Here is a 26,297-nt window from a genome sequence, read left to right as displayed (position 1 = left end):
CCAATGATATAAACTTTATGGGAGAACTATATGTATTTGGAATTGGATGGGGGCATTTTGTAACACTACAAAACACAAACCTATGATGCAAGACTCAATTTTAACCATTAAGAACATGTTGGAAATGTACAATATTATGAGATTTCAAACATGGTGTGACACCATGGTTTATGTGAGAATGATTAAGACTTAAGGAGAATAAATTTCTACAATGCCTGAACAGTCAAATTATTTACATGCTGGTTTAAGTGCTGTATAAATCTTGATCATCAGTGTAACAGGATGATTTAGGTTGGCATTAGATTACAGTGAAGGCATTAGATTACAGTGAAGGCATTAGATTACAGTGAAGACACTAAAAGGTTGGCATTAGATTACAGTGAAGGCATTAGATTACAGTGAAGACTCTAAAAGCAATTTTGGGAAAGAGATGTTTGTTTATAATGTAATTAAAAAATGATTAAATGACATCAAACATTTGTGCATACAATTTTTTTAAAAAGATTAATAAAATGGTGAAAAATGAGTTAAACTGATATAAGAAAATGATATTGTTAATAACTGGAACAAATCATAAAACTGAATGAGTAATCGGCAAGAATGAAAAGAAATTATAAACAAATATGACTGACTTATGGATTTATCAACATAGATGATCAATGTCTAGAAATTAACACACAAACAAAGTGTTGCATCTACCACCAAGGGTATCAAAGTACAAATCTGCAAAACTATGAATGAATTTACCAAGAGTGAATACAGTATGGAATTTGTACAAATACAAATAATATTTCATCTACAAGTAGGATGTATACAAATATGTACATGTTATCATTCAAATAGTAACACTTAATACATTTAGGATTTTCACTCAAATAGTGATACTGACAAATCAAAAATATGAACATATAACTTGTTCTGCCCAGTTGAGCACCACAAAGTAACTTCAGTCTATCATCAGGGAATCACCATGCAAGGCCCGCCCATTCCCAGTCTGACAAAGGATCCCTAAATAGCCATTTTTGTTCACTACAGACCCATTGCCCCCAAAGCCCCCGTCTCTCGCCATGAGAAAGCAATTATCTTCTTCCAAGCCAACATCACCACCCACAGAAGTACAAAGGTTATGCAAAACCAGAGTACTATGATGCTGCATCCGTCATATTAGCTCCACAGATAAAATCACACCTGCAGTTTTTACCCATAGTAACACCTCCAATCCAAATTCTGACATCCCCTCCAGATTCACAAAGATGGTCACGTCCAAACACATAATCACATCCTCACATCAAATCCAGACAGCTTTACAGCTGAAGATTGCTTCCATAGAATGGACATCTTCCTGACAAAAAATGTTTTGTGATGTTACTGTCTAACTCAAGTATGCAAGTACCCTGGCTATGCTGCAATCCATTGCCAGAGAGCTTAAGATTATCAGTTTCCTTATCACACGCACTTTGCTCATACAACATGGATTGAACACTGAACTCAGTATTCTGAAACAATTTAAGATGTAAATAAACCAATTTTGGGTAACACTGTATATGATACGAAACCCAAGCAAATTTTATTTCATGCTTTAAAATTAACAACACAATACCATACAATCAGAGAATCTAACAATTTCCAAATAATTAGTATTTTGTTATTTAAGCTTTTATTTGTCAAGGCAACACATTATATAATTTATACAGTGACAAGATATGATTTTTCACATCTAGTGAAAGTTAATCCTCTTTTATATGTTGTGTCATTTTCATTTTAATAAAGAAACAGTAAATTAAAATATAAATACAAATCATATGGTCTTATTCTTATTTCATTCTTTATATGTGTATAAAATTTAAATAATCAGACATGACACTTTGACAAGTGTACAATTGTTACATATACTGTACAGTATGTTAACAAACTTTTGCATTATATTCTCAAGCTTACATCACAGCATGCAAATAAGGGATAAAATGAAAACTTAAATTACATGTATCAACTGAATGTGGCTGAAATGTCTTGGTTGTGTCATATTTGACATTTTATCCTGTCAAAGACTCTAGTTTATGTCTCTTCTGAAGAAATCGCTACTCCCAACACAGTGGCAGCCTAACATCTTATCCCTCAAGTTGACATGAATTTTCCCTCCCTCTATTTCCCTTATATAATTTAGTAAACTCGTATTATCCAAAAAGCAATGTTCTGACAACTGATAAATTGATCATTACATACATCTAGTCTTTTAAATGCAAACACAGACCATTTTTCAAGTGTAATTGTTTAACTTCAAATGCAATGCCACATGTTTATGCTGATCCTCTGTAAATTTAATTAAAAAATTATAAACTCATTACTGTCATCTATTCAGGTCATAAAGGATATGGACACATTATGCTGAAAAATGTCTTCATTAATTCATTGCATTGACTCGATGGATTGAAATCAAAGGTGATCTGCTCTTTTGATTAACACATTAGAACAAGGTCTTTTTAAAACATTGCTAATCAATCATATCAGATTTGCTTGCATTAAGTGTAATGACTTGCTGATAATTTGGTTATTTAGCCCAACATGTAGTCAAGCAGCAATAGAACTTGTGCACATTTGACCACTTACTGTAGAATCACAGGATGTGAATGAACACTGAAGCATTCAGTACACCCAGAGGACATGAATGGCTAGGTCAAGCATCAATCCACTCCTTGAAACTTACAGACCTGAAAGCACTAGTACATAATTATGTGAACACTGAGTTGGCACCATAGTATGGGAACAAATGAAAATATAATCATTTCCTTGTTAGCCATGCTAATGTATGACTATACAATATGAGGATCTTCTCTGGAAGATAATTTATATACATGGAGTACCAAAGATAATTTACATACATGGAGTACCAAAGATAATTTATATACATGGAGTACCAAAGATAATTTATATACATGGAGTACCAAAAATAATTTATATACATGGAGTACCAAAGATAATTTATATACATGGAGTACCAAAGAAAATTTATATACATGGAGTACCAAAGATAATTTATATACATGGAGTACCAAAGATAATTTACATACATGGAGTACCAAAGATAATTTATATACATGGAGTACCAAAGATAATTTATATACATGGAGCACCAAAGATAATTTATATACATGGAGTACCAAAAATAATTTAAAGATAATTTATATACATGGAGTACCAAAGATAATTTATATACATGGAGTACCGTGTCCCACTGGTGACTTTACCATATGATTCATTCATTTTTGCTATGTAACATCATCCCTCCCCCAATTATATGAAAGGTTTTGTTCCCCCATTACACTGTTTATTTACTAATTTATCTCGAAGCTTGTGCTTCACACTCTGTGTTGTAAAAGGAGTACACCAAGTATCCACATTCTCTTGTATTTCATCTAACAAAGGAATGTAAGAATGTCTGGTATTAATGGTTGCTTTGTCCTCATCCACTACACTGCCCATCACATTTAAAGGCTCATCATGGTTTGTACTTTGAGGATCCAATTTAAGACAGGTGTATTCTGATGAATTAAGTTCCATCTCTGGAATGGTCAATTGTCCTGAAACACTTGAATTAGCAGAAGAAGTGACTTCTGGAGGTGGACGATCAATATGGTCACCTTTCAGGACATCCTGTATTCTTCCTCTCTCATCATCTTCATCTCTTCTCTTCATTTCTTGGCTGTTATTTTCATCTACTTCTAAAGTATTCACAATAAACTCTGGCTGGAATATTCCATACACTGTATGATTTTTGTCAATACGTACTGGTATCCAGTAGGGTTGGGATCTAGATAATGGCCTGCAGTGCATCCTCTTTGGTAAATTGGATGGAGGAAATTCAGGTATGGCAGCAACTTTGACAGATGAAGACCCCGACACTGTCAGTTCTTTCTCTTCAGGAAGTAATTTTGCGATGGAACATCCATTTTGCAATTTTTTGGTGGTCTTTTTTAAGCGCTGGTCTAATGGTTCCATCTTGGTCCCTTGAGGTTCAATCAGGCCCAAAGGCTTCATGGAAGTAGGATTAGGTTCCACATATGTATGATGGACTTCCTTGAATTCCTCAGACTTCGTTTTGTAATGTTGCAGCTCTGTAAAGCTCTTAGACTCCATGTGGGTGGGATACATACATTCTTGGAAACCTGTGTGCCCCCTCTGACCCTGATGGAACTGTATTAAGTCCTTAAGTCTCAGGGATTCTTCCTTACAACTGGTTTCCTTCATATGTTTTCCACCTATGAAAAGATTAATTTATTGAAGATTTCACTTAACAATATAGTCAGATGAGGTTTGTTAAATATTTTCAAGAGAGAAAAAGAGAGGAGAGACATTAAATATTTAAGGGCATGAGATTGGAATGTTTATGGTCCTAGCATGGTTGAACCGTTGCCACACAAGATCATTAGGTTTGTCAGATTTGAAGTGATTGTTAAAACAATGCTTGTTGGCATTACTGTTGTTTTCAAATACACAATTGTAGAATTTTTTAGAATATCTGAACAGTAAATGTTCCTATGCCAAAATTTTTATCTAGTTTCTTCAGTGCAGGTTTAGGAACTGATTCATACTCACTGATCATAATAAAATTTTATCTTGTAAGGATAGTTCGATACTTTGATTTTTGTTGGTCATTGTTTGCAAAGGATCAAAACAAGCCATACGCCTGGTTAATAAAGCCAGCATGTCTATTTTAAAAAACTACCAATTGTTTTATTGATCATTTATACAAATGAATAGCATCAATCCCAATTAGAAAATAACCAGATAAACAGTCTTTCTCAAACTACAGACATTTAATTAATAATTTACGTTACAAAGCAAGCTCTTATGTATGTTGCAAAGACTTTTCAGATTAGCCTATTGTCAGCTCTGACCTGTTGGTGCCATTTATTGTTTTATCCTAGCATGTCCTTGGGGGATTTTCCAGGTCTCTGTCTCCCAGATAAGCCTACTACAGCACTTGATAACTGTAATTAATCTGCTGCAGTGAGAGTCAGGAATTTAGCAGCTAAAATATATTTTGAAGTTTGAAGTGAGTCTCGTTTTTTTGTGGGGGGGGTGGGGGGTAGGGTTTAAAGTGCAAAATTGAAATTTGAGATTTAAATCAGTTTTCAGTATTTTGAGTTGAGGGCTATTGGTTTACTTGGGGAAAAAATTATATTAAAGGTGAAATTCAGGACTCCACAAAATAAAATACCAAAACTACAGATTAATGTTATTTAATATTAAAATAAATGTTTTTGTTTTTTTTTTAAAATACCATAACTATAGAATAATGTTATTTTAATTACAACACCAAACTATAACATGTTAAATTACCAAAACTATCAAATAATGTTGTTCTAAATTCAAATATCAAAACAACAGAATAATGTTGTTTTTTTTCAAATTAAAACTGTTTAGATAATTGTCAGACTTAGATCTAGGATTCTGAAAATGAGTTTATGCTGACATTTTCAAGGTTTGAAACTAACATTTGTCTGTTAGTCTGGGACCTGTAGATTTTACTTCAGACTAAAACTGGTATTATTCTAATGGGACTAAAGAAAATTTAATTTTAAATTTCAGTTCAACTGAAAGGGTAGAGATGTTCTGATGCTTTCTGAATCTGCAAGGACATTTATTTTTTTCCCAGTGATTGTAATTACCGTTTAATTAAACTTCTAAATATGCTTCAATAGTTGTATCTCAAAACATGAATTTTACAAGCATTATTAAAACTTCAAAAGAGCTAGATTAAATTGGTTAAGTGCAAAATAAGATAAGATACATTCCAAAATAAATTGTTAATATAAAACCAACTTCTAAGATACATTTTTCATTTGCCTGGCTGTGTGTGTATTATTTATATTTTTTAAACATATTGGGGTATAGGTTTATCATTATTATTATTATTATTCTGAATGCTCATATTTGTTTATCGACACTATAAATACATGTACATGACGTCATGATGTTGCCAATTTCCACTTCTAGTTCAATATAAAGAACATTCAGTGATAACCTTGTCTGATTTTTAGTTATCAGCAATTTGTCCAAAAGGAGTATTGTGCTAATTCTAGAAGTTCAAAGACACTGCATAAGGGTATACTAAACAACACTAACCATATGGATGATATCTGGGGCGTAGCATGAGCTCTTCTTCATTTTTATACAAGCGAGTTAAAAACATATTGCTGTATGAGATATGTCCGAACAAGATTTTACTAATCTGGTAAAAGTGCATGAGGAAAACTCACTGATGGAGGTCTTTTGGGCTGTAAACTCCATGGTATTGTCTCTCTTGGCTGGTAAATCAGCTCTACCAGTCTTGCTGAAAGGACAAAGGTTTCAATGTTACATATTCATTGTTGATTGAATTTTTTTCAATTGTTTGTCTTGTATGATATACACAACTCTGTGGGAAAAGCAAAAACAAAGTATACCGGTCTGGACAAAATTTAAAGATATTACCATGCATGCAGAAAAAAAAGAGGTCAATAGTAGTGAACAGTCAAAAGTGATTTTCTTATCCCCTGTGGTAACCAATCAACTGTCTTCAACAGCCACTTGTTCAAGTTTTTAAAAAAAAACATTTAATTGCCAAATGGATCTTTATTAAACAGCCATGTATCTTCGGATGCCACACTATTCACCAGAGGTGGCTGCTTAAGACTGGTTGGACTGTGTACCACACCAATTCTAAATGGTGGCTGCTTAAGATTGGTCGGACTGTGTACCACACCAATTCTAAATGATGGCTGCTTAAGATTGGTTGGACTGTGTACCACCAATTCTAAATGGTGGCTGCTTAAGATTGGATGGACTGTGTACCACACCAATTCTAAATGGTGGCTGCTTAAGATTGGTTGGACTGTGTACCACACCAATTCTGAATGATAGCTGCTTAAGATTGGTTGGACTGTGTTCCACACCAATTCTAAATGATGGCTGCTTAAGATTGGTTGGACTGTGTACCACCAATTCTAAATTGGTGGCTGCTTAAGATTGGTTGGACTGTACTCTTATGTTACATGTTTGGGCTCAAATAAACAGTAACACAAGAAAGACTGAAAACAATAACAAATAATTTATTTCCCTGGAAATATACTGTAAAAATGAAAAAATATGAAAACCTATGGTTTCCAGATTCAAATCCAAAAATAATAAAAGAATAATTCACGAATACAATTTTTGAAGTCCTAATATTGAAATGTTCTAATGGTTCCAAGTTCGAGTCTCAACGAAGAATCCAAGATGGAAGGTGATGACGTATGCTGTTGCCTGTACTGTTCTGACATCTACAGTTCCTTGTAGAAACATAATAATTCATCCTCCGGTCTTGGAAATACAAATAAAATTTTCAACAAAAGTCCTTGTTCAAAAGTTCTGTATGAATATAATATTTCCAAAGAAACGAATTAATCTTATAAAGTCCAAATAATCTAAAGAAAATTTAATATATAACTCAAAAACTAAAAATCTTCAATGCTGGTCACAACAGAAAAAAACAACTTGACATCAAGTGTTTAAAAGCCCGGACTTTGAGATCTCTCTCTCTAAACATCACTATTAATACTAAGTATTTCGCAATTTCGGAAATGCATAATTACGAAATAGAGGATGACTTGATCATGTTTACATGTAAAAGTCACATAGCTCCTGTGTGTTCTTGATAAGAACCAATCATTTTACTCCTAGAAAAAGTTGTTTACTTGACCCTCAATGAAGGCCAGGAACTAAGTCAAAAATAGAAACAAGTGTTTCTATTATTAGGTATCGAAGGAAAACTCGGGTCAAACTGAACCTTCTGGAAAATATCAAATTCCTAGTAAACAAAATTACACCACATTGACAAAAACCCACAAACAATCAAATCAAATCAAACATGACTTAAATCAAATATAAAATAAATCTGTCTATGTAACAGTACTTCAATTCTAAAATATGTCTGCTTAAGACTGGTTGGACTGTGTACCACACCAATTCTAAATGGTGGCTGCTTAAGATTGGTTGGACTGTGTACCACACCAATTCTAAATGATGGCTGCTTAAGACCAGTTGGACTGTGTACCACACCAGTTCTAAATGGTGGCTGCTTAAGACTGGTTTGACTTTATTGCACCAATTTATGACCACCCATGCAGTACACAGAACACCTTCATATTATAATAAATAAGTATACTAAGAATACAAAGTTTAATATCAAGTTTCATCCTTTAATCTCATACAGCTCTCAAGTTAAAAACCAGACTGGAAAGTGTGAATGAAAACTTTAAAACATTAAGCTATGACCTTGGCCCTGAAGATATAATCCCCATGGTGGTAAACAACACTCCTTTAAGTGATGATGCATAGGAATACCAAAGTTTGATTCCTTAATCTCAAACTGCCCGGATATTACAAAATAAAATGCAGGTATGCTGGAAATCTTGTAATACTTAGCTGTTACATGTTGGAAATCTTGTAATACTGAGATCTAACATGTTGGAAATCTTGTAATACTGAGCTGTTACATGTTAGAAATCTTGTAATACTGAGATCTAACATGTTGGAAATCTTGTAATATTGAGCTGTTACATGTTAGAAATCTTGTAATACTGAGCTCTAACATGTTGGAAATCTTGTAATACTGAGCTGTCACATGTAGGATTGTGACTGTTACATGATGGAAATCTTGTAATACTGAGCTGTGACTGTTACATATTGGAAATCTTGTAATACTGAGCTGTTACATGTTAGAAATCTTGTAATACTGAGCTGTCACATGTAGGATTGTGACTGTTACATGATGGAAATCTTGTAATACTGAGCTGTGACTGTTACATGTTGGAAATCTTGTAATACTGAGCTGTTACATGTTGGAAATCTTGTAATACTGAGCTGATACATGTTGGAAATATTGTAATACTGAGCTGATACATGTTGGAAATATTGTAATACTGAGCTGTGACTGTTACCTTGAAAATGAGACTACCGAAATGTGCAATGCAATAAACCTTCTAATGACAACGTACAAGTATACCAAATTTCATTCCTTACTTCCACATGCCTTGAAAGTTAAAGGGAAACATAAAATAATGAGTCAAGACCTTAATGACATCACCCTTAAACTTAAAGCATTCAAAGAGGGATGGAAGGATGGATGAATAGAAGGATGGAGTGATGGATGGAAATATGAATTCAACAGCAACTGTGAACAAATAATATACGCAGGACAAACACCATAAATTCACTTAGCCTAAGAACCTGGCGAACTAAAAACTAGTGTTCCATTAAACCATGAACTGAAAGGATTGGCCTATATGATTCAGAATGTAGATTTTGTCCTCAAAATTCATAATAAATTCCACAAATCTGTAATTGTTGATGTTTTTGCTATAAAAGTACAAAGTTAGAAAGTAAACATACAAATGGAAAGGTTTCTTACATTATACAAGGATCATGAATGGTTATCCTCTGATTAGGATTTTTGGTCATCAAGGATTGGAAACACTCATCCATATTGCCATCCAACAGAGGTGTACCTTTAAAGATAAATTACATTCAGATATTTATTTTAGGAATATTATTTTCAGAGGCCAGGATTCAATTCAAAAGTTGCTACATTTTACTGGACCAAAGAAAACAGGACTCAACAACATAAATATATACAAATGGCATATAACACTTTTACTAAAGCTCTTAGCTACAAAATTTACCTGACATCATTCCATCTTGCAAGTTACCTCAAAGTATACCATGACATCAATTCATCTTTCAATTTACCTGAAAGTATGCCATGACATCATTCCATCTTGCAAGTTACCTCAAAGTATACCATGACATCAATTCATCTTTCAATTTACCTGAAAGTATCCTATGACATCATTCCATCTTTCAAAAAATCACAGGATTCTGATTCACCTGGATTCCACTTATTAATTTCAAAATTGAAGTAGAAAGCTAATAGTTCAGAAATTATTCAATGATTCAATGGATTGTTTCCCTGAAATCTCTGTCTATAAAAGATAAACATTTTTGCAATCAAGAACATAAACCCTGATCAGAAGCAGCAGGGCAGACTGAGCTATCAGGTCTTGCCAAGCCTTCCTTTACTTTTTACATCCAAGACATCCAAAAATGCTTGTCCCCATTTTTAATGGCTTTTCTTGTCTGACACCCACCTGCCTACATCTGCAACATGAAGACTAGGTAGGTTTAAAGAAAATGCTTATCTTTTGTGTAGTAGAGTGTGTAGTATTATCAGTATACCAGTTTACCATATTTTTCCCCGTCGTACATTTGATAGTACTTTTCACTGTACTGGAACTTAAGTAGCTTCATCAGTAAGGAATGTATGGAAATTCCTGAATAATCTTTGTTTTTTATTCTAATGATATTAACAGTGTGTTTTCATTATTTAAGACAAAATAATTAGAACAATATCTCTTTATACACAAAGGATTGAATTTGTCACAAATTAAATGTATTTATGATGCTTTACTCACATGTTTGACATGTGTCACATGTGCCAACATGGTGGCCAAATGGTTTGTTGTGAAAGAAACTTGTGCCAAATCCCAACCTTTGGAAAACATCTGGATTAAAGAAAAAACACTTTATGTTTTAGTTATTTACTAGTATATGTGAGTGTGTTATGTATGTTTATTCCTTTGTAAGACTGAATCTTCATATGATTTTCAGGAGCACTTTTGTTTTCTGTCTGGACTTTACATAATTGTTCAAGTTCACTAAATATTTTCTCATTTGTTGAGCAAATGTGTTTTATGTTTACTGACCCTCTCTGATAAACATCATGCCTGGATGTTGGCATCCCACTCAAAGTTTTCCCACCTATTATAATGATAGTGTAGCTTGTAAATTCAGTATCAACACTTCCTATTTTTATCAATAAGCACTCTAAAGTCAGCATGATATCTATCACATTATAAGCTATAGGGTATGCTTCATCATTCATCACTATTCTGCTAGTTTTAGATTACAATTTTTACAAGAATTAACATAGACACATAGCAATTTAATTTTTTGCAGGAAGAATGCTATTGAGCTGAAATATTTTCTTTCATTTACCTCAGGATAATGAATATTTTATTTCCAGAAATTATGTCATATACATAATATGGTTTTAATGTGCTATCAATCAGAGCAAGACATTTATTTACATATTGACAGACAGAAATTAAACAAACAAAAAAAAGAGTCAGACCAATTCTTGGTCCCTAATATAATTGTGGTATACCATGATGATTATTATGGAACATTCAGAAATACTGCAGTATACCACAGTACAAAATTGCCAGCTTTTCGGGTAGCCTCTCCAGAAACACAAGTAACAGTCCACCCACCCCCAGCAGGGGATTAAGTTCAATAATGTCTTGTTTCTTACACAGACCCAAAGCCATACAGCCAACAGTCTATCCAAAGACAAAGATAATGAACTTATGAAACACAAAGAAACTGAAAAAGAGATTGAAAGGTTTAAATGTAGAAGACTTTCAGGAAAATGTAAATGCCACAGTGGTTCAAGCCAAATGGGAAGCTGCATTAATGCACAAAAAAATGAACATGATGAAGGCTGGCAGTCTTACGACCTACCAGGAGGTTTACTGCTATGAAAAACTGTCACAGATTCTCAATAAAGAGTACACCAGTCATGAGCATAAATTAGCAGAGAACAGGCATTGAATAATTTTATTTAAATGTAATTTTGACTGATAATATATCCACATTTATAAGGGGGCACAACAAGTGCCAGTGGCTTTCAGTGTGCAGGTAAAATGTAGCAAGAGCTGTATTTACGAGTATTGTTGAATTAATTGGCAAAAGCAAAGACAAGGCTGTAACCCTCCTGTTCTTTGCCACTGTTGTAAGTCCATCTATATGAGTTTTGCATTGCTTATTAAGTGGCTTAAGAGCTTGTTTACACTGAAAAGCATTCACAAAAAATATTAGGTCTTGTGTTACAAGAAGTGTTCTCATTAAGTTTCTATACTACAACGAAAAGGATAGGTTTCATGTGATGCAAAGCCTGGACTTCTTTACTGGTAATGATAAACCTAACTGAAAACTGTTGTCCTGGAATGGCAATAGTGTGTGGCCTCGACCCCACTCAAGAGATCAACCTGAACAACCTGGCCCTCTTAAGGGACAGTGATCTGAACTGCATTTAACAGTGTGTAGCTGAACATTTTGAAATCACCAATGGAGGACAAGGCCGAAGAAAGGCTTGCTGCCGAAAGCTAGTGATGTGGGAGAAGTCAGTCCACGAGACAGGTGTACTAAGCTATCAATGACATGGATGATCTGGAAAATTTTCCAAAGTGTGCAATCATTTTGAAGGACACTGCTGACGATGACATTTATTACAACAGCAACTAACTATTCACAGTTGTCACAGGTGACCAAAACACATTCACTCTCGGGCAGCGTGAAGCATATCTGCAAAGCCCTTTAGAGGAAACCACTCCGGTGGCCTAAGTGGTTACAGTGTCTGCATCGAATGCGGTAGGTCACAGGTTTGAACCCCAACAGGGTCATACAAACACTTATAAAAATGGTACTAGCAGCTGCTTTGCCTGGCCCTCAGCATTAAGAGGTTAGTGTTAGGACTAGTGCCAGGATAATGTGACTGGGTGGCACATGATGCCACATGTCTGCAGCATGACGCTCCAGTGTTAGACATCACTATGATCTGCAACACTGCAGACTTCATAACAATATGACTCAAACTGTTAAAGCTATGTTAAAAAAAAAAACACAAAAAAAGACCTGTCACAAGGTAAGTCTTTGTTTTCATACGATAAAGTTTGCAGAATTTCATCTCTTTAAATCCAAAAGCATATGACCTTTCATACTAAAATAGCTTTAGGTCAGACATAGAGACTTAAAGACACAGAAACAGACAACAGCAAAGTAATTTTCCTCCTGGCATCACAGTGGGGGCATAAATGTAACACTCAACCAAGACAAAGAGATTGTGACATTCTGAAAATTTGCATTTTAACACATTTTCTGTTACTCACAGATTTTTCTTTTTGCTCATTGCTTTCTTTACACACCAGAAAAGAGATTTCACCAATATAATAAATTTTTAAAAATTTTAAAAGAGATTTGGAAATAAATGATTCTTTAGTTTGCCATACTCTAGTTCTGGTGTCACACCATCATCTTTAGCTATCAAAGGCTAGTAAGTCTAGATATCAGTGAATCTGAACCCATTTAGTGATGTAATAAAGTGTGTGTGGGTGGGTGTTCTTTACCATTCTGATTAAAGAGTCAATGCAACACAATGGCAGACACTTCAGAATGAAAATAATTAAAAATGCAATGACTGGGATATCATTACTTATACTTCATACATTTGTTCCAAGTAAGGTATGATAACAACAATCTGTGTACAATGTGCAGTGAAACCTCTGTAAGCAGGACACTTTTTGGGCCACAACATTTGATCCCTTCTGAATAGATTTCTCTTACTGCAAACAAATCATGAAATAATTTTAAATATTATGTCTTTAATAAACAGGTGTTTGTTTTACATATAAGTCAAATATACATCCAAAACCCGCCTTAGTGGACACAACTATATTAAGGAAACTGCCCATAAGATATGTATAATCCTCTTTTCAAAAGTTTACCTACATACTGCACCTCTATATAAAGGTCACTTGTGTATAAAGGACACCTTTTATAGTATGTTCTGTATAGAAAGGTTTCACTGTATGTCCAAACAGCACCACCTTTCTTCATCTTACCTCTAGTATCTGTCTCTCCAGCTCTACAGTCCTTCAGTGGCCCAAACTTGTCCATGATTTCTATGATCCAGAATCACCTGAAAAGCAGTTTTAAAACTTTAACATGAGGAGGAACTTAGTACTGTGAATTAAACAATCCTAAATGTCACATCACAAGCCAAATGTATATGTCCCCAATGAATCCCAAGTCTTGAATGTGCTGATGTACCACAATGATATAATACAAAAGATCTTTCAATGAATCCATAAAATCCCCAAATAATGTGTTAATACAGTCAATAAGCACTTTGGAACATCCAATGAAGTAATTCCTCTAGAATTATATCTGAATACAGCTAGAAACTCTGAACATAGATTGCCAACGACTGATATGAAGCAAGGCTTTTACAAAAGCCCTAATTATGTACACATCCTCATCTTACCTAGATTTTAGTCATTCTAATGGAAAATTCCATCAAACTGAAAATAAGCTGGCTTCTCAAAGATTTTAAGCTCAAAAGGCTGTCAACATGTTTGCAAATTATCATTATCTTAAAGTACAATCTACACCCATGAACACAGGGGTGAATATTGCCAGGAACAAATGTAATGGCATGTTTGTATTGTGATACATATCAATACATATTGGTCATTGATAGCATTTATGACTTGAATGTTGATTTACTGAATGTACTGAAATAATGAGCAATTTCCTTGCATTTAATAAAATATGAAAAAGAAAATGAAACCATCTTGCTTTTAATGCCACAAAAACACCCAGCAACCGTAATAATTACATCACTTGTTTAGAAAACAATAAATATATCAACATGTGAAGAAAGTTCTACAAGCAAAAAACAAAAATACTGGAAAAGAGTTATAGAATTATTTTGCCTGATTAGAAAGTCTTGAAATCAAAATGATCTAAAGATTCATTTCTTGCAGTACAATCATGACATGAGATAAACACAAGAAAAACAACACAAATTATCACACTGATAAATATCCTACTTTGATTAGAAAAATGACTATAGTAAATTAATAATATCAGTGATTCCAAACATTTCTTTGTTTGAACCTGAGAGAATAATTACTCAACAGGTAGCAGAAATAAAATCACAGAAGAACCTAATTTGGCTGACTAGAAACAGTATTTTTGTGACTATCAAAAATAATATAATTTGATCACTGATGTAAACCCCTTGTTTTCATCTATAACTTGGCAGCACTGTCAAACTATAAATTTCTCCAATAAAAGAAAGAACACTAAATATTTAATGTGACTAGATAAAACAAAGTCTTTTACAACTGGACAAAATTGAAAGATGTCAGCTTATTAGCTGTATTTGAAACAAAGGATTAGCAATTAACATTTTTCTAGAGAAACTTGTTTATGTGTCCTAGCCCTCTTAAGTGAATCCATCAAAGTCCAGAGTTCATTGTGTTTACAATGGAGACATTAAGGTATAGTCATGTTCTTCTTCAGAAATATCAACATTCTCTGCACTGACTGATCGCTGCCCTTTGGCTTGAAACAATATCTCCTTCAGTACTAAAGACTCCATCAGAAGGGACAGATGTTGCAGGTATGCAGAGCAACTCTCTTGCATAACTGGATAACACAGGAAACTTATGTTGATGATCTTGCCACCATTGTAATGGGTTCTGAGCAAGAGGAATGGACTCCTGATCCTTGTAGCTCTCAATTTCTTCAGTTACTTTTTCAAGAACATTCTTAGTATTTTTCTCCACTTTCACAACATACATCTCCAAAAATAGAAGCAAGACAAGCATTAGTTATCTTTGGAGAAAAAGAACTTGCATCTGTTAGAGCAATGCAAGCATCAGCATATGTAGATAAGACAGAAACAAGAGTTAGCATTAGCTAATGTGGATGAGTCAGAAGCATCTTCATATGTTTTTATTCTTTTCGTTTGGTGAAATGTAGTTGTGCTGATATCCTCAGCTGACAAGGCTGGTAATGCAGGAAGAGGTGGAACATGAGTAGCTCAATCTCATTGGCATACCTGTTTAATTTCTTTGGCTGATTCTGTTCGTAAGAAGTGGATGCAGCCAGAGCCAAGCCGATGAAGACTTCATTTCGATTGTTGTTAGTCAGAAAAGGGAGGAGTTTGAACCTGGGGTCCAGAGCAGTTGCTATCTGGAGTAAATCCTTGTTTCCTTCATATCTGGTCAGAAGATCATTCACAATAGTTGCTTTCATGTATTTCACCAATGTTGAATCATGATAGGACGGTGCCCTAAGTGTAGTCAATAGCTGATTCTGCAGTGGAAGAATGATGGATATGGTGGGTGTTTCTTCTGTACACAACACTGTTGTGATTGTCTGTAGTTGTTTCAATCATGCCAATACTTCTTCAGCATTGCTAATATCAGTTTTCTACAAGGTACTGACATCTTTGTTCAGGGCCCCGAGCGGCCAAAAGCGCTGTCCGTTACGGATCACTGCCATCTCACCTCTGTCTGCATGGGTTCGAGTCTCGGATCGGCCAATGTGGGTATGTGACAAAGATTGCCAGTAGCTTCTTGTGTGTCAGTGGTTCATTCCAGGGTTTCCCCAGGTTCTTCCTCCACCATTAATACTGGCCACCATGTATAGCCTATCATGTGCTGAAAACTGGCGTTAAACCCTACAACAACAGTAACAACAACATCTTTGTTCACACTGCACACCTCTTTGCTGGTTAGGGCAGCATATAAAGCTGGTTGTAGTTCCAGAAACCTTTCAATCATGTCAGCTGCTGAGTTCTATCGGGTACAAACATCTTGAATTAGTTTTTGTTTTGGTAAGTTTAGGAGCTCAATTTTGTCTCAGAGTATTCCTGCAGCAACTGCACTGTGGTGAAAAAAGCTGACAATTCTTCTGATCCTGCCAAGAAGTCTGCTAATTTCATTGATTTTCAGGCCTTTCTGGGTAGCTAAGTTTAAAGTGTGTGCATAACAACCAATATATGGGTTACATCCTGCTTCTGATGCTGCGACAGCCATGTTTGAAGCATTGTCAGTTACTGGTGGAGGATTGGATGGAATTCCCCATTCATTAACAGCTGACAACAGAACTGCAGCAATATTTGCACCTGTGTGACTCTCAGGTAGTGCCTGTGTTTGTAGCACATAACTCTGAAGTTTCCAATCAAAAGAAATGAAACATGCATTTACTGTTACATATGATTCTGTTGCTCTTGACAACCAACTGTTAGTTGTTAATGCAACTTTAGATGCTAAGTGCAAGCATGCTTTTACATCCTCCTTGACTAGTAAATACATATCTGGGATAATTTTTCACAGAAGACCTGTCTACATGGCACAAAATATCATGGATCAAGCACTGATGCCATGTTTAAAAATCCTCTGTTTGATACAACACTGTTCGGCCGCAAATCATGAATGATGAAACTAGCTGTGGACTTTGGTGATGAAGATTTGTATTTAGTCTGTGCACCTAGCATATCCACAATCTTTGGTTGTTGATCTGAAACAATATGTACACTTTTAATGGAACCTTCGGCTTTTGCGTTAGAGGTTGTGTCACTCTGTTGCACAGTACTTATGGAAACTACTGATGGATGGTGACGCCATAAATAAATCAAGAGGTTTGTTGTACTGCCTGTGTGTTTTGTTTCAGTTTTGCACTATTACACACAGTTTTGTCAACTGTATTAGTGCTAAACTCCCTTTTTAGTGAAAAATTATTCCGAACAGAACTCTTTGCTCTTGGGTTCTTCACTAAAGGGTTGACTCACTGAAAATTAGTTATTCCTAACACAAACATTTATCTTGGAGTAATTTACGGGCAGTTTAATCATTTGATAAGATTTAGTTATTTGCATTATTCACTAGAATTACAAAGTTCTTGTCAGGATTAAGTAGCTGTTTTGGAAGTACTGTGAATTCATTTAAAGACATTGTGGATTATATCACTGTGATACATCAAAACTACTGGCACATCAGCACAATAGAATGAACTTAAGCCAATATACCACTGAAACTCACATACATTACTTTATACTTCTGAACCTGGGATAGAACCTTAGGACTAATTTAGATTTCACTCACAATACTGTCAGTTATTTTTAATTTTTCACTTTGTATTCACTTTGTATTTAAGGCAATAAATTTTTAATTTTGCAGAACTTGTTTGTTTTCACTCTATTCATTATTAAATATTTAATTCATTACATGTTGAGTGCCAATAGATATTTAAATAAAAGACTGATCAACACACAGATAATGCAAACAGTTCTAATTCTTATATATTTTTATAAATACTGTATCAACAGTAATTATTTTCCACTAGTTTGGTTTAAAATGTCTATATTTCATCTTTGCCATGTCTTACGCATCTTTGCCATTTTTAGGATCTCATATAGGCTTGTTTTAGTACCCCATCCATGAAGAAGAAGTGCTAATATTAGCATAGAGTGCTATGGTATCATGGGTCTTAAAGTAAGTCTGTGTGTGTGTAATTTGAATTTTTAATGTAGCTTTAACAATTTTTCAGTCATATCGCTACAATCTATGCAGTGTGACAGTTTATAGTGATGTCTAGCACTAGGGCATCATGCCGCATGATGTCCCACCCAGTCGCACTATCCTGACACCTGGCCGACCAGACCTAACACTAACCTCTTAATGCTAAGCACCAAGCAAGGGAGCTGTTAATACCATTTCTGTAAGTCTTTGGTATGACTCGGCCAGGGATCGAACCCATGAACTCCCGCATCCGAGGCGGATGCTCTAACCACTAGGCCACCAGAGCAGTCCTGGAAATAATCAATAAACTGCTTCTATGTAAATTCCAGGTTATGTAAGAGGAGCTACTATGATATCCCAATAATACCAACAAACTATTTGTATGATACACATATTTCTCCAATGTTGGGAATTGTTGCACAAAGTGTAAAACAACTCGAAAAATGGATGCTACTTCCATGGCCTTCATTCTGGCACCTATGCCCTCCGAAAACAGAAACTTATCTGAGAGAATTAAAGCGATGCATCTGCAACTACATGTAAATGAGGGAGTGATGCTGGGATTGTCAGTGAGAATGGGCCCACCAACATGAGCATGAACGTACATGTTAACCATTGACTGTTCAAACAAATCCAGATGTTACAACAAAAAGTAATAATTCATTTACAACAAAGTTTTAAGTCAACACTCATCAGGAAAAGCCAGCTGAAAACAACAACATAATTCACATTTTGACTCTTATATGCTACATTAGATTTGATTTCTTGTTTCTTGACAAATATGCTAATCATGTGATCTGACTCTTGCATAACATTACTGGGTATTATCAGACAACAATCTGGCTACAGTGATATCGATTTTAAGAAGATATATATTCTATCTGAAAACATGGTGTATGGCTATGTTTGGAAATGATATTCATTGGTACATTTTTAAAATCTGTATACTTGTCCTGCAATCACATGGTAATGTATGGGCATCCAGTGTATATAAGATAAGCACATGACATGTCGCACTATGCAGAAAAATACAGAAAACTTTGAATACCACAATAATATAGAACCTGCAATATTGTCATCTTTGCTAGCCAAGGTTCAAATATGTTAGCCCTATCTACACCTTCACAGCAAGCCACTGCATCCAATTAAAATCTTCACAGCAAGCCACTGCATCCGATCAAAGTCAAGTTGCTCAAAATCAGAACACTGTTCTCACATGATCGAGACAAGCAATTTTCCACTGGCGGTCTGTGTTTGTCAAATATATCTGTTCACTCAAATACACCTGTAATGGCTTCTCTCTATTAAACATCATACTTTTGTTGCTGAACTTAAAAAGTATCATTCTGAAGTCAACTGCCTCCTCCATTTTCAGCCAATGTACAATGCACCATTATTAAATGCTATTGGCATGTTGACATTACATACTAAGGGAGGAAACTGAAGAAATCCAATTGACGTCACTAGGGCAATGCACTGAAAGGGCCAGTTACTGCATAAAATTGCACCAGAAGAGAGAGCTACTAAAAAGTTAGTAGTATTGATCAAGAGCTGTCTTGAAGCTCTCCACTGTTTGCACAATGATGTCATTAAGATGATTCCAGTCCATAATTGTTTTTGCGAATAAAGAATTTCTAAATTGTTCTTTTATACACTGCTTATCTACAAAACATCAACTGTTATGTGTTACTTGTTTTACTACAACAAAATTAGAAAAAGATTTGGCTTTAACTTGACATTTTTGTCTTAATGGTTTTAAAGCTATATTTGGCAAGAGAGCCAGCACTAACCCATCGACTACTTTAAAGAGGCATGTAACGTGGATCCTACTGTGCCATTCTTGGAGTGATGGTAGACCCAGGTCAGTTAACATTTAACATTGTGGTGATGCATTCTGCTTCACTTGTTTTGTGGGCACCAGATATAAATCTTGCTGCCTAGCATTGGACTTTCTTGATTCTATCAACATCCTTGGTGTAGTATGGATCCCAGACCACATGACAACCCGGATCTGACTAGTGCTAGATATGCAGCCTGTTTAAATGTCTGTGGTCAATGTCTGTAGTCAATGTCTGTGGACAATGTCTGTGGTCAATGTCTGAGGTTTCTTTTTACAAATGACAATGTAGTGTTTGCTTTTTTGGTTAATCTGATAATATGCAATTCCCATTTGAAGTCCAAGTTAGTCCAAGATATGGGTTTTCACTGACTTGTAATATGTGGTTATATAAGGTGTAGATGATTTTGTTGATTTCATGTAATACTCATAGGGTAGCAATGGTCACCTCCATAATCCATTTTCTGGCTTTGATCAGGGGACAGCAAAGGGTAGGGAGACATAACCTGAGCAAACATACCAAAATAAGTACGGGATTTTTCTGAAATGTGTGAAAATCTGAATGGGTGGGTACATACTACATCAATTTTACTAACAGCTACATATTGTCATGTTTCCGAAAAGTTCAGAACATTTTCTGAAGTCTCTGACGAATGCATAATGACACTTTTTTCCTAAAAAAACGCAGTGAGGATAATACAAATGACCTTGCAAGAGAAAAACTATTAATGAAAATAATTTCTGGGCTGATTACACATTTCTATTCAAGATATTAATAATTATTATTAATTTCTTATACTGAATAAAGAAAACTGCTTCAATCATCCACATAATTAAGTGCAAATATTAATTTTTGTTTGACCCTGTTAGATGTAATTCTTCAGCCTCATTTTCATTTCATCATGTATATAGATCGATGTGATGCAAATTAGTAGCTGAAAATCACTCTGTACACAAAATATGATAGTTAATTAATCAATAATAATAAATAAAGTATTTATTTAGAAGAATTTATTTTTTGTTTATCTTCTGTTGAATTGTTTTATTTGGCCTGCTATAAACATACAATGTCACTCGCATGTCAATTTGTGACAAATTACGTTGTACAATTCTATACATTTCTTACCAGACATTTAATAAATCTTGTAAGAAGTTTCTTTTAAATTTTTTAGTGTTTTACATGCTGGTGTTAACTGTATGTATATTTGACAAAATACATATATACTTTGTTATTTAGCAACATTCATGATGATGGAGTCCAATAAAGTTACATTAGAACTTTAAATGTTCAGACAGCAATTGCCATCTTTCATAAAAGTACATCAGAGACAACTGATGAATCGTATTTAATAAACAAATTTGCAGAAATAGCTAACCTTGATTCATCATCTATTAATAAACAAGCTCTAACTGCAAAGCTATATCGATACAAGAATAAGCTTAAATGAAAATGAGGGTTGACAAAGAATGAATTTGAAAATGAAGCATTTTCAGTGTCAGTTAACACTGACAGCACCTAAAGTTCCAAGTGGAAAACTTTATGAAGATGGATCTTGCAAACAAGCATGTGCAAGTTTAGCAATTCATATTACAGTTCAAACAACAGTCAGACACAACAAATAGACTCACTGAAGGCACAAAAATATGTTGAAATAGAGAAACTATAGAAAAACATCAGCATGCGATTTTTAGTCTTAAAAGGTCTCATTCTCAAGAATTAAAAACTCAATCAAAGAAATTCAAATCAAAGACCCAACAACTATCCTCCCAAATGAAAAAGATAATAAATGATAAAGACAAAATGCTTCAGAAATTCCATTTTGTTGCGAAAGTGAAACAAGATGCTCATTATGAAAACACTCTACTGTGAAAAACCATAATGTGATAAGAGAGATTCTGATGCAAACAACACAGCATTGAAAAAGACCATAATTCATCAAAGCAAAAGCTTTCAAAATTTGAAATTGACAATGAAAATTTAAGTTTTATGAATTTTGTTACTATGGTTTTAAGTCAAGTCCTTGACATAATTCCTAGCTGTGCTTAATATTTTATAAAACAATGTAGATTTTATTCAGTTTTAGGAAGACTCACTTCATGCAGCAGATAAGAAACATTCAATTTAGATATTTAAAAGTTGATAATTTATACTGTTGCAATGTTCTCCAAGTAAAATACAACAATTTATTAAATTGATCAATGCAGTCATTTAGTTCATATTCTAGCATTGTATTGAGACATCTTTCTTTTGGAATATAACAATTAAAGTTTTGCTCTTAGTTTTGCAGAGTGAATTATGACTATAACTGTAAGCAAGGCTGAATAAAAGCTTTTGTACACTTATTTTTAGTATTTTGCAATGAAAACAATTGTATAATTTGTAGTATTTTACTCATATTGTAAGAAATGAGTTATCCTTTCCTTGTTGCACTTCAAAAATATATTTACGTCATCTTGTACGTAAAGAAAACATGATCTATGGGAACGAGAAAACAACATTTAAATGGGCTATAATCATCAGTTCATAGTTTAAGTCTATCAGTAAGACAACCAGTTTAAATTTATAATATATACAAATTTTTTCTTAAATAGTGACATTTCTCAATAACCTGAGTGCGTAAAAATGTCTGAGGGTACTGGTATAAAAAATGACATATCTCAATTAATTTTACAGAATCCTTTTCAAATAAACTTTATTATTCATCTGATACCATAATATCTGTTTTCAAGCTGCATATAACAAACAGCTCAAAAACGTTTGCCGTCGCTACAACTTGATCTGTTTCAGTACATAGCGATAACAATGAAACTAAAGGGCACTTCAGTCAGGCTGAGTGCCACCATCTTATTAATTTTGGACAGAGATGGTACCATCTTTATGGGGCTCCCATTCTTTTAACTTTGATTGGATAATTTCATGAATAGCAGAAACATTTTATGTGATAACCTACACAAAGGAAACCATTTGGCTTTTCTTTTAAACTATACGTTATTGGTAAAAACTGAATAAGGCTCAGAGAATATTTTCATGAAAAATCAACAAAACATGTGGATCATCAAGGGTTTCATGCTGGACAGGTTTTATTTATGTATCTAAATACAGAATGTGTCAAGAATATTGTGATACTTATCTTTGTTTCGTGGGAATAGGGTTGTATTATAACATACCTTCTGTCTCATCTTTAACCGGAAATGTGTGTCAGTTCTCTCCCTTGAGCCCCTGGTAGAGGTAGCAACCAAAGAGTCTGATGTTTTATCAATAAAGTACAACGCAATCTGTGACAACATGAAATCGCCTTATCAGCATAATAAATATACATATATTTATAGTACATTAAGGTGATTTATTGTAAGGTACTTTAATGACAAAACACCAGACTCCTTCAGTAGAAATATATATTCAATGAATATAACTATCGTTGCTACCTGTAACCAGCAGTTTGTTTTATTATTACTGCTACAAAATAGTATTAAAACCTGCTTGATACCTCTGGATATTAAATAAATGTAGCAGCAAAAAAGATTAATGCAAATTTATACTTGTATCTTCATACATGAGATGTGATTGTTTTCTGTTTTGAAGAATAAGACACCCCACCCCACCCCCACCCAGTCATAATTTAAAAGACACTTTTGAAGTTTGTAAGGTTACTCACAGCTCAAGCTGTTGTAGCATTCCATACCCCCTGCACAAACATCTTCATTTGTCTGTGATTGTATTGTTATTTTACAGTTTAAAAAAATCAATTAATATTGTTATGACAAAAAATGTCAGCACAATCCAACTATGCAATAAAGCAAATGCAAAATAAATGAATAAAAATAAAAAGTATATACAGTATTGTATTTAACTTTTCAAGTGAAATATTAGAGAAAAATAAATATTTTATGTTAGCTTTCAGTCATAAAAACAATATTTTTAGATGAATTAGCCTAAACAAATTCTAATACAGGTAGGCATTTAAAAGGAATAAATACGTGGATTGTCTTGTTACATTGTCCTTATAGATTTCTTGTGAAAAGTAAGGAGGCAGATGTTACCAATCCCTTTTGTTTTTCACTTTCACCTGAACAAAACATGAATAAAAACAAGCTTTACACATAATATGGCTTTTGGATTGGACATACACTCATAATTGTAAATTCTGAGTAATTAAAGCTGCAAATTCTTGATTGGCCGAGGCACATTTCCCCAAAATTTTCTTTTATATACAACATTCATTTGTAAATTATGCCTCAAGAACAGTCCGGTTACACAGTACAGTACAGTATCTTGCATATATATTCGTGAAATTCCTAATTAAGGAATCTTGACATCGTGACAGTTTGAATATTAAAGAAGAACTTGATTAAAACAAAACACTTACAACTCTGTCTTCTTGTGATGTATGATGAATTTAAATACTGAAAGACAAACAGAGAATTTGTTTACGGTGTTTTGGGGCTCTCTAAAAAAACCGGAAACGGGTCAGACATACTTACCGCAACAAATTGGAACAAACCGGATCATAGTCTGGTTCCCTGCTTAGTATGCTCCCTGCGTTGCCCTCTGCTATACTAAGAGGAGGGCAACGCAGGGAGCATACTAAGCAGGGAACCAGACTAACCGGATCAAACGAAAATACCGGAACGATTCCACTTTTCTATATTACTTGTTATACTTTTATTTCCATTAACTTCATGATGATGATTATTTTACTCTTTTTTTTTTCCTTCTTTTTTTGGGGGGAGGGTACTGATACTTTCATAGGGTGTATTCAGGGGCTCTAACTCATATACTTCAAATGTAGGAGGGTGCAAGGGACAGTTTTATGCACAAATTTGTTATATACACCTGCCTAAAAAAATCATAAAAAATAAAATACATGAGTGAGATTAAAATGGTCCATATTTTTGGATAGGTATAATAAAGCAACACGTAAGAATATCATTCACTTGACCTGACAAGTCAGTGGAAATTAAAAGAATAAAATGTTGATACACTCCACCCGCAAATTTATCTTTATATTTGTACATGTATTTTTATGTCAGAAGCCAAGAATGCCACTTTTGAGAACACGTGATGCACATAATGCAAACACAAGCCCTTTTCTTGAGTGAAAATTTTGAAAAACGTCGTTTAATTAACAACTCGATGATATTCAAAACAGTTGTCATCCAGGCAGTTTTTGTGATTTGTCTTGAACCAACGTGTCTACTGCAGTGGCTAGCTCTGCTTCCTAGCCGACTATTGGTATTTCACTGGCTACATACTGTGAAGTTACTATTTGAAGTGCACATGCCTCCCATCATTTTAAAGAACAATACAAGCTGGAAAGACCAAATTCATAAAATATATCCGTATCTTTGATTATTACACAATAACAACTCAAAAAGTCACACCATATCTTAAGTTAAAAACTCTGGTATGTTTATTTCACAATATCTAAAATGGACAACTTGCTTACACTTGCTGCAGGGATAATTTTCCCCATTTCACTTATAAATTGATGGTAAATCAACTGTTATGCATATAATAAGTTATTCTCCTTGGGGAAAAAATCTAATGGACCTATGGAGACTTTTATTGTACACGTATACCTGTTTCGAATAAATAAAACATCACTCCAAACTACCTTGAGATTAATTATAATTAACATATATGTTAGAAAACAATAATTTTGGGTTTGTTCCAGAATATTCAGTTTGTTCTAGTAAATAGTAGGATTCTCAAACATTGACAATTGGATGGATTTGGACAGGTTTCGGTAATAATGCGCTCTGACGCAAATCGCGGACCGAAACCTTGTACGCAGGAAGGCGATGTATAGAAAACAAAACACAAAGTTGAAAATGTGATATAAGCAGTTATTTATTCCATTTATATTTTCTTTCTTTTTTAATGTATGAACCTTCTTATATAACTTTTGTCAAGATATATCAGGACGGGTTTATTTCGTGAGTGTTATGGCACAAGTACAATGTTAGGGTAGAACAGGATAGGTATTGCCAACTACAAATGAAGGGGTCAAACGCATACAACTAACAGGATAAAGATAGTCAGCACCGAATGAAGGAGTCAAATGTATGGAACTAACAGGACAGAGATGAAGGGCATCTTCGCTAGCCAAAGTTCCGATAACCCTATCTACACTTTGGCGGATTGAACAGCTAGTGCTTTGTTATAGCGACATCTATGGGATGTCATGTGTTGCCTCCCTCAGTATGTTATTCCAACTAACCAATAGTTT

At 34.3% G+C, this 26,297-nt stretch overlaps 1 protein-coding gene across 4 annotated transcripts; it reads right to left on the bottom strand.

Moving 5' to 3' along the window:
* Positions 1-81: 81 nt before the first annotated feature.
* Positions 82-24,555, bottom strand: LOC149806456 (uncharacterized). Of its 4 annotated transcripts, XR_016420257.1 has the most exons (6): positions 24,435-24,555; positions 13,758-13,834; positions 9,431-9,527; positions 6,261-6,334; positions 2,608-4,256; positions 82-1,342 (listed from the first exon to the last, which is right to left on the bottom strand). XR_016420257.1 is itself a non-coding variant. In XM_089953600.1 (5 exons), exons 2-5 carry the CDS (start codon positions 13,810-13,812, stop codon positions 3,292-3,294), a joined length of 1,191 nt encoding a protein of 396 aa, XP_089809726.1. In that variant the 5' UTR covers positions 13,813-13,834; positions 24,435-24,555; the 3' UTR covers positions 82-3,291. The 4 variants fall into 4 exon arrangements, 3 of the variants coding, with proteins under 3 accessions (XP_089809726.1, XP_089809744.1, XP_089809735.1); XM_089953600.1 differs by having other exon boundaries at positions 82-4,256; XM_089953618.1 differs by lacking the exon at positions 24,435-24,555 and adding an exon at positions 23,236-23,424 and having other exon boundaries at positions 82-4,256.
* Between the last annotated feature and the right edge of the window lie 1,742 nt (positions 24,556-26,297).

This window comes from Sinohyriopsis cumingii, chromosome 1 (assembly GCF_028554795.1).
Source record: "Sinohyriopsis cumingii isolate HCF-2022 chromosome 1, ASM2855479v2, whole genome shotgun sequence".
Taxonomy (NCBI): Eukaryota; Metazoa; Mollusca; class Bivalvia; order Unionida; family Unionidae; genus Sinohyriopsis; species Sinohyriopsis cumingii.
The sequence above is the reverse complement of the archived record's forward strand: the minus strand, read 5'-3'. Positions and strand labels throughout refer to the sequence as shown.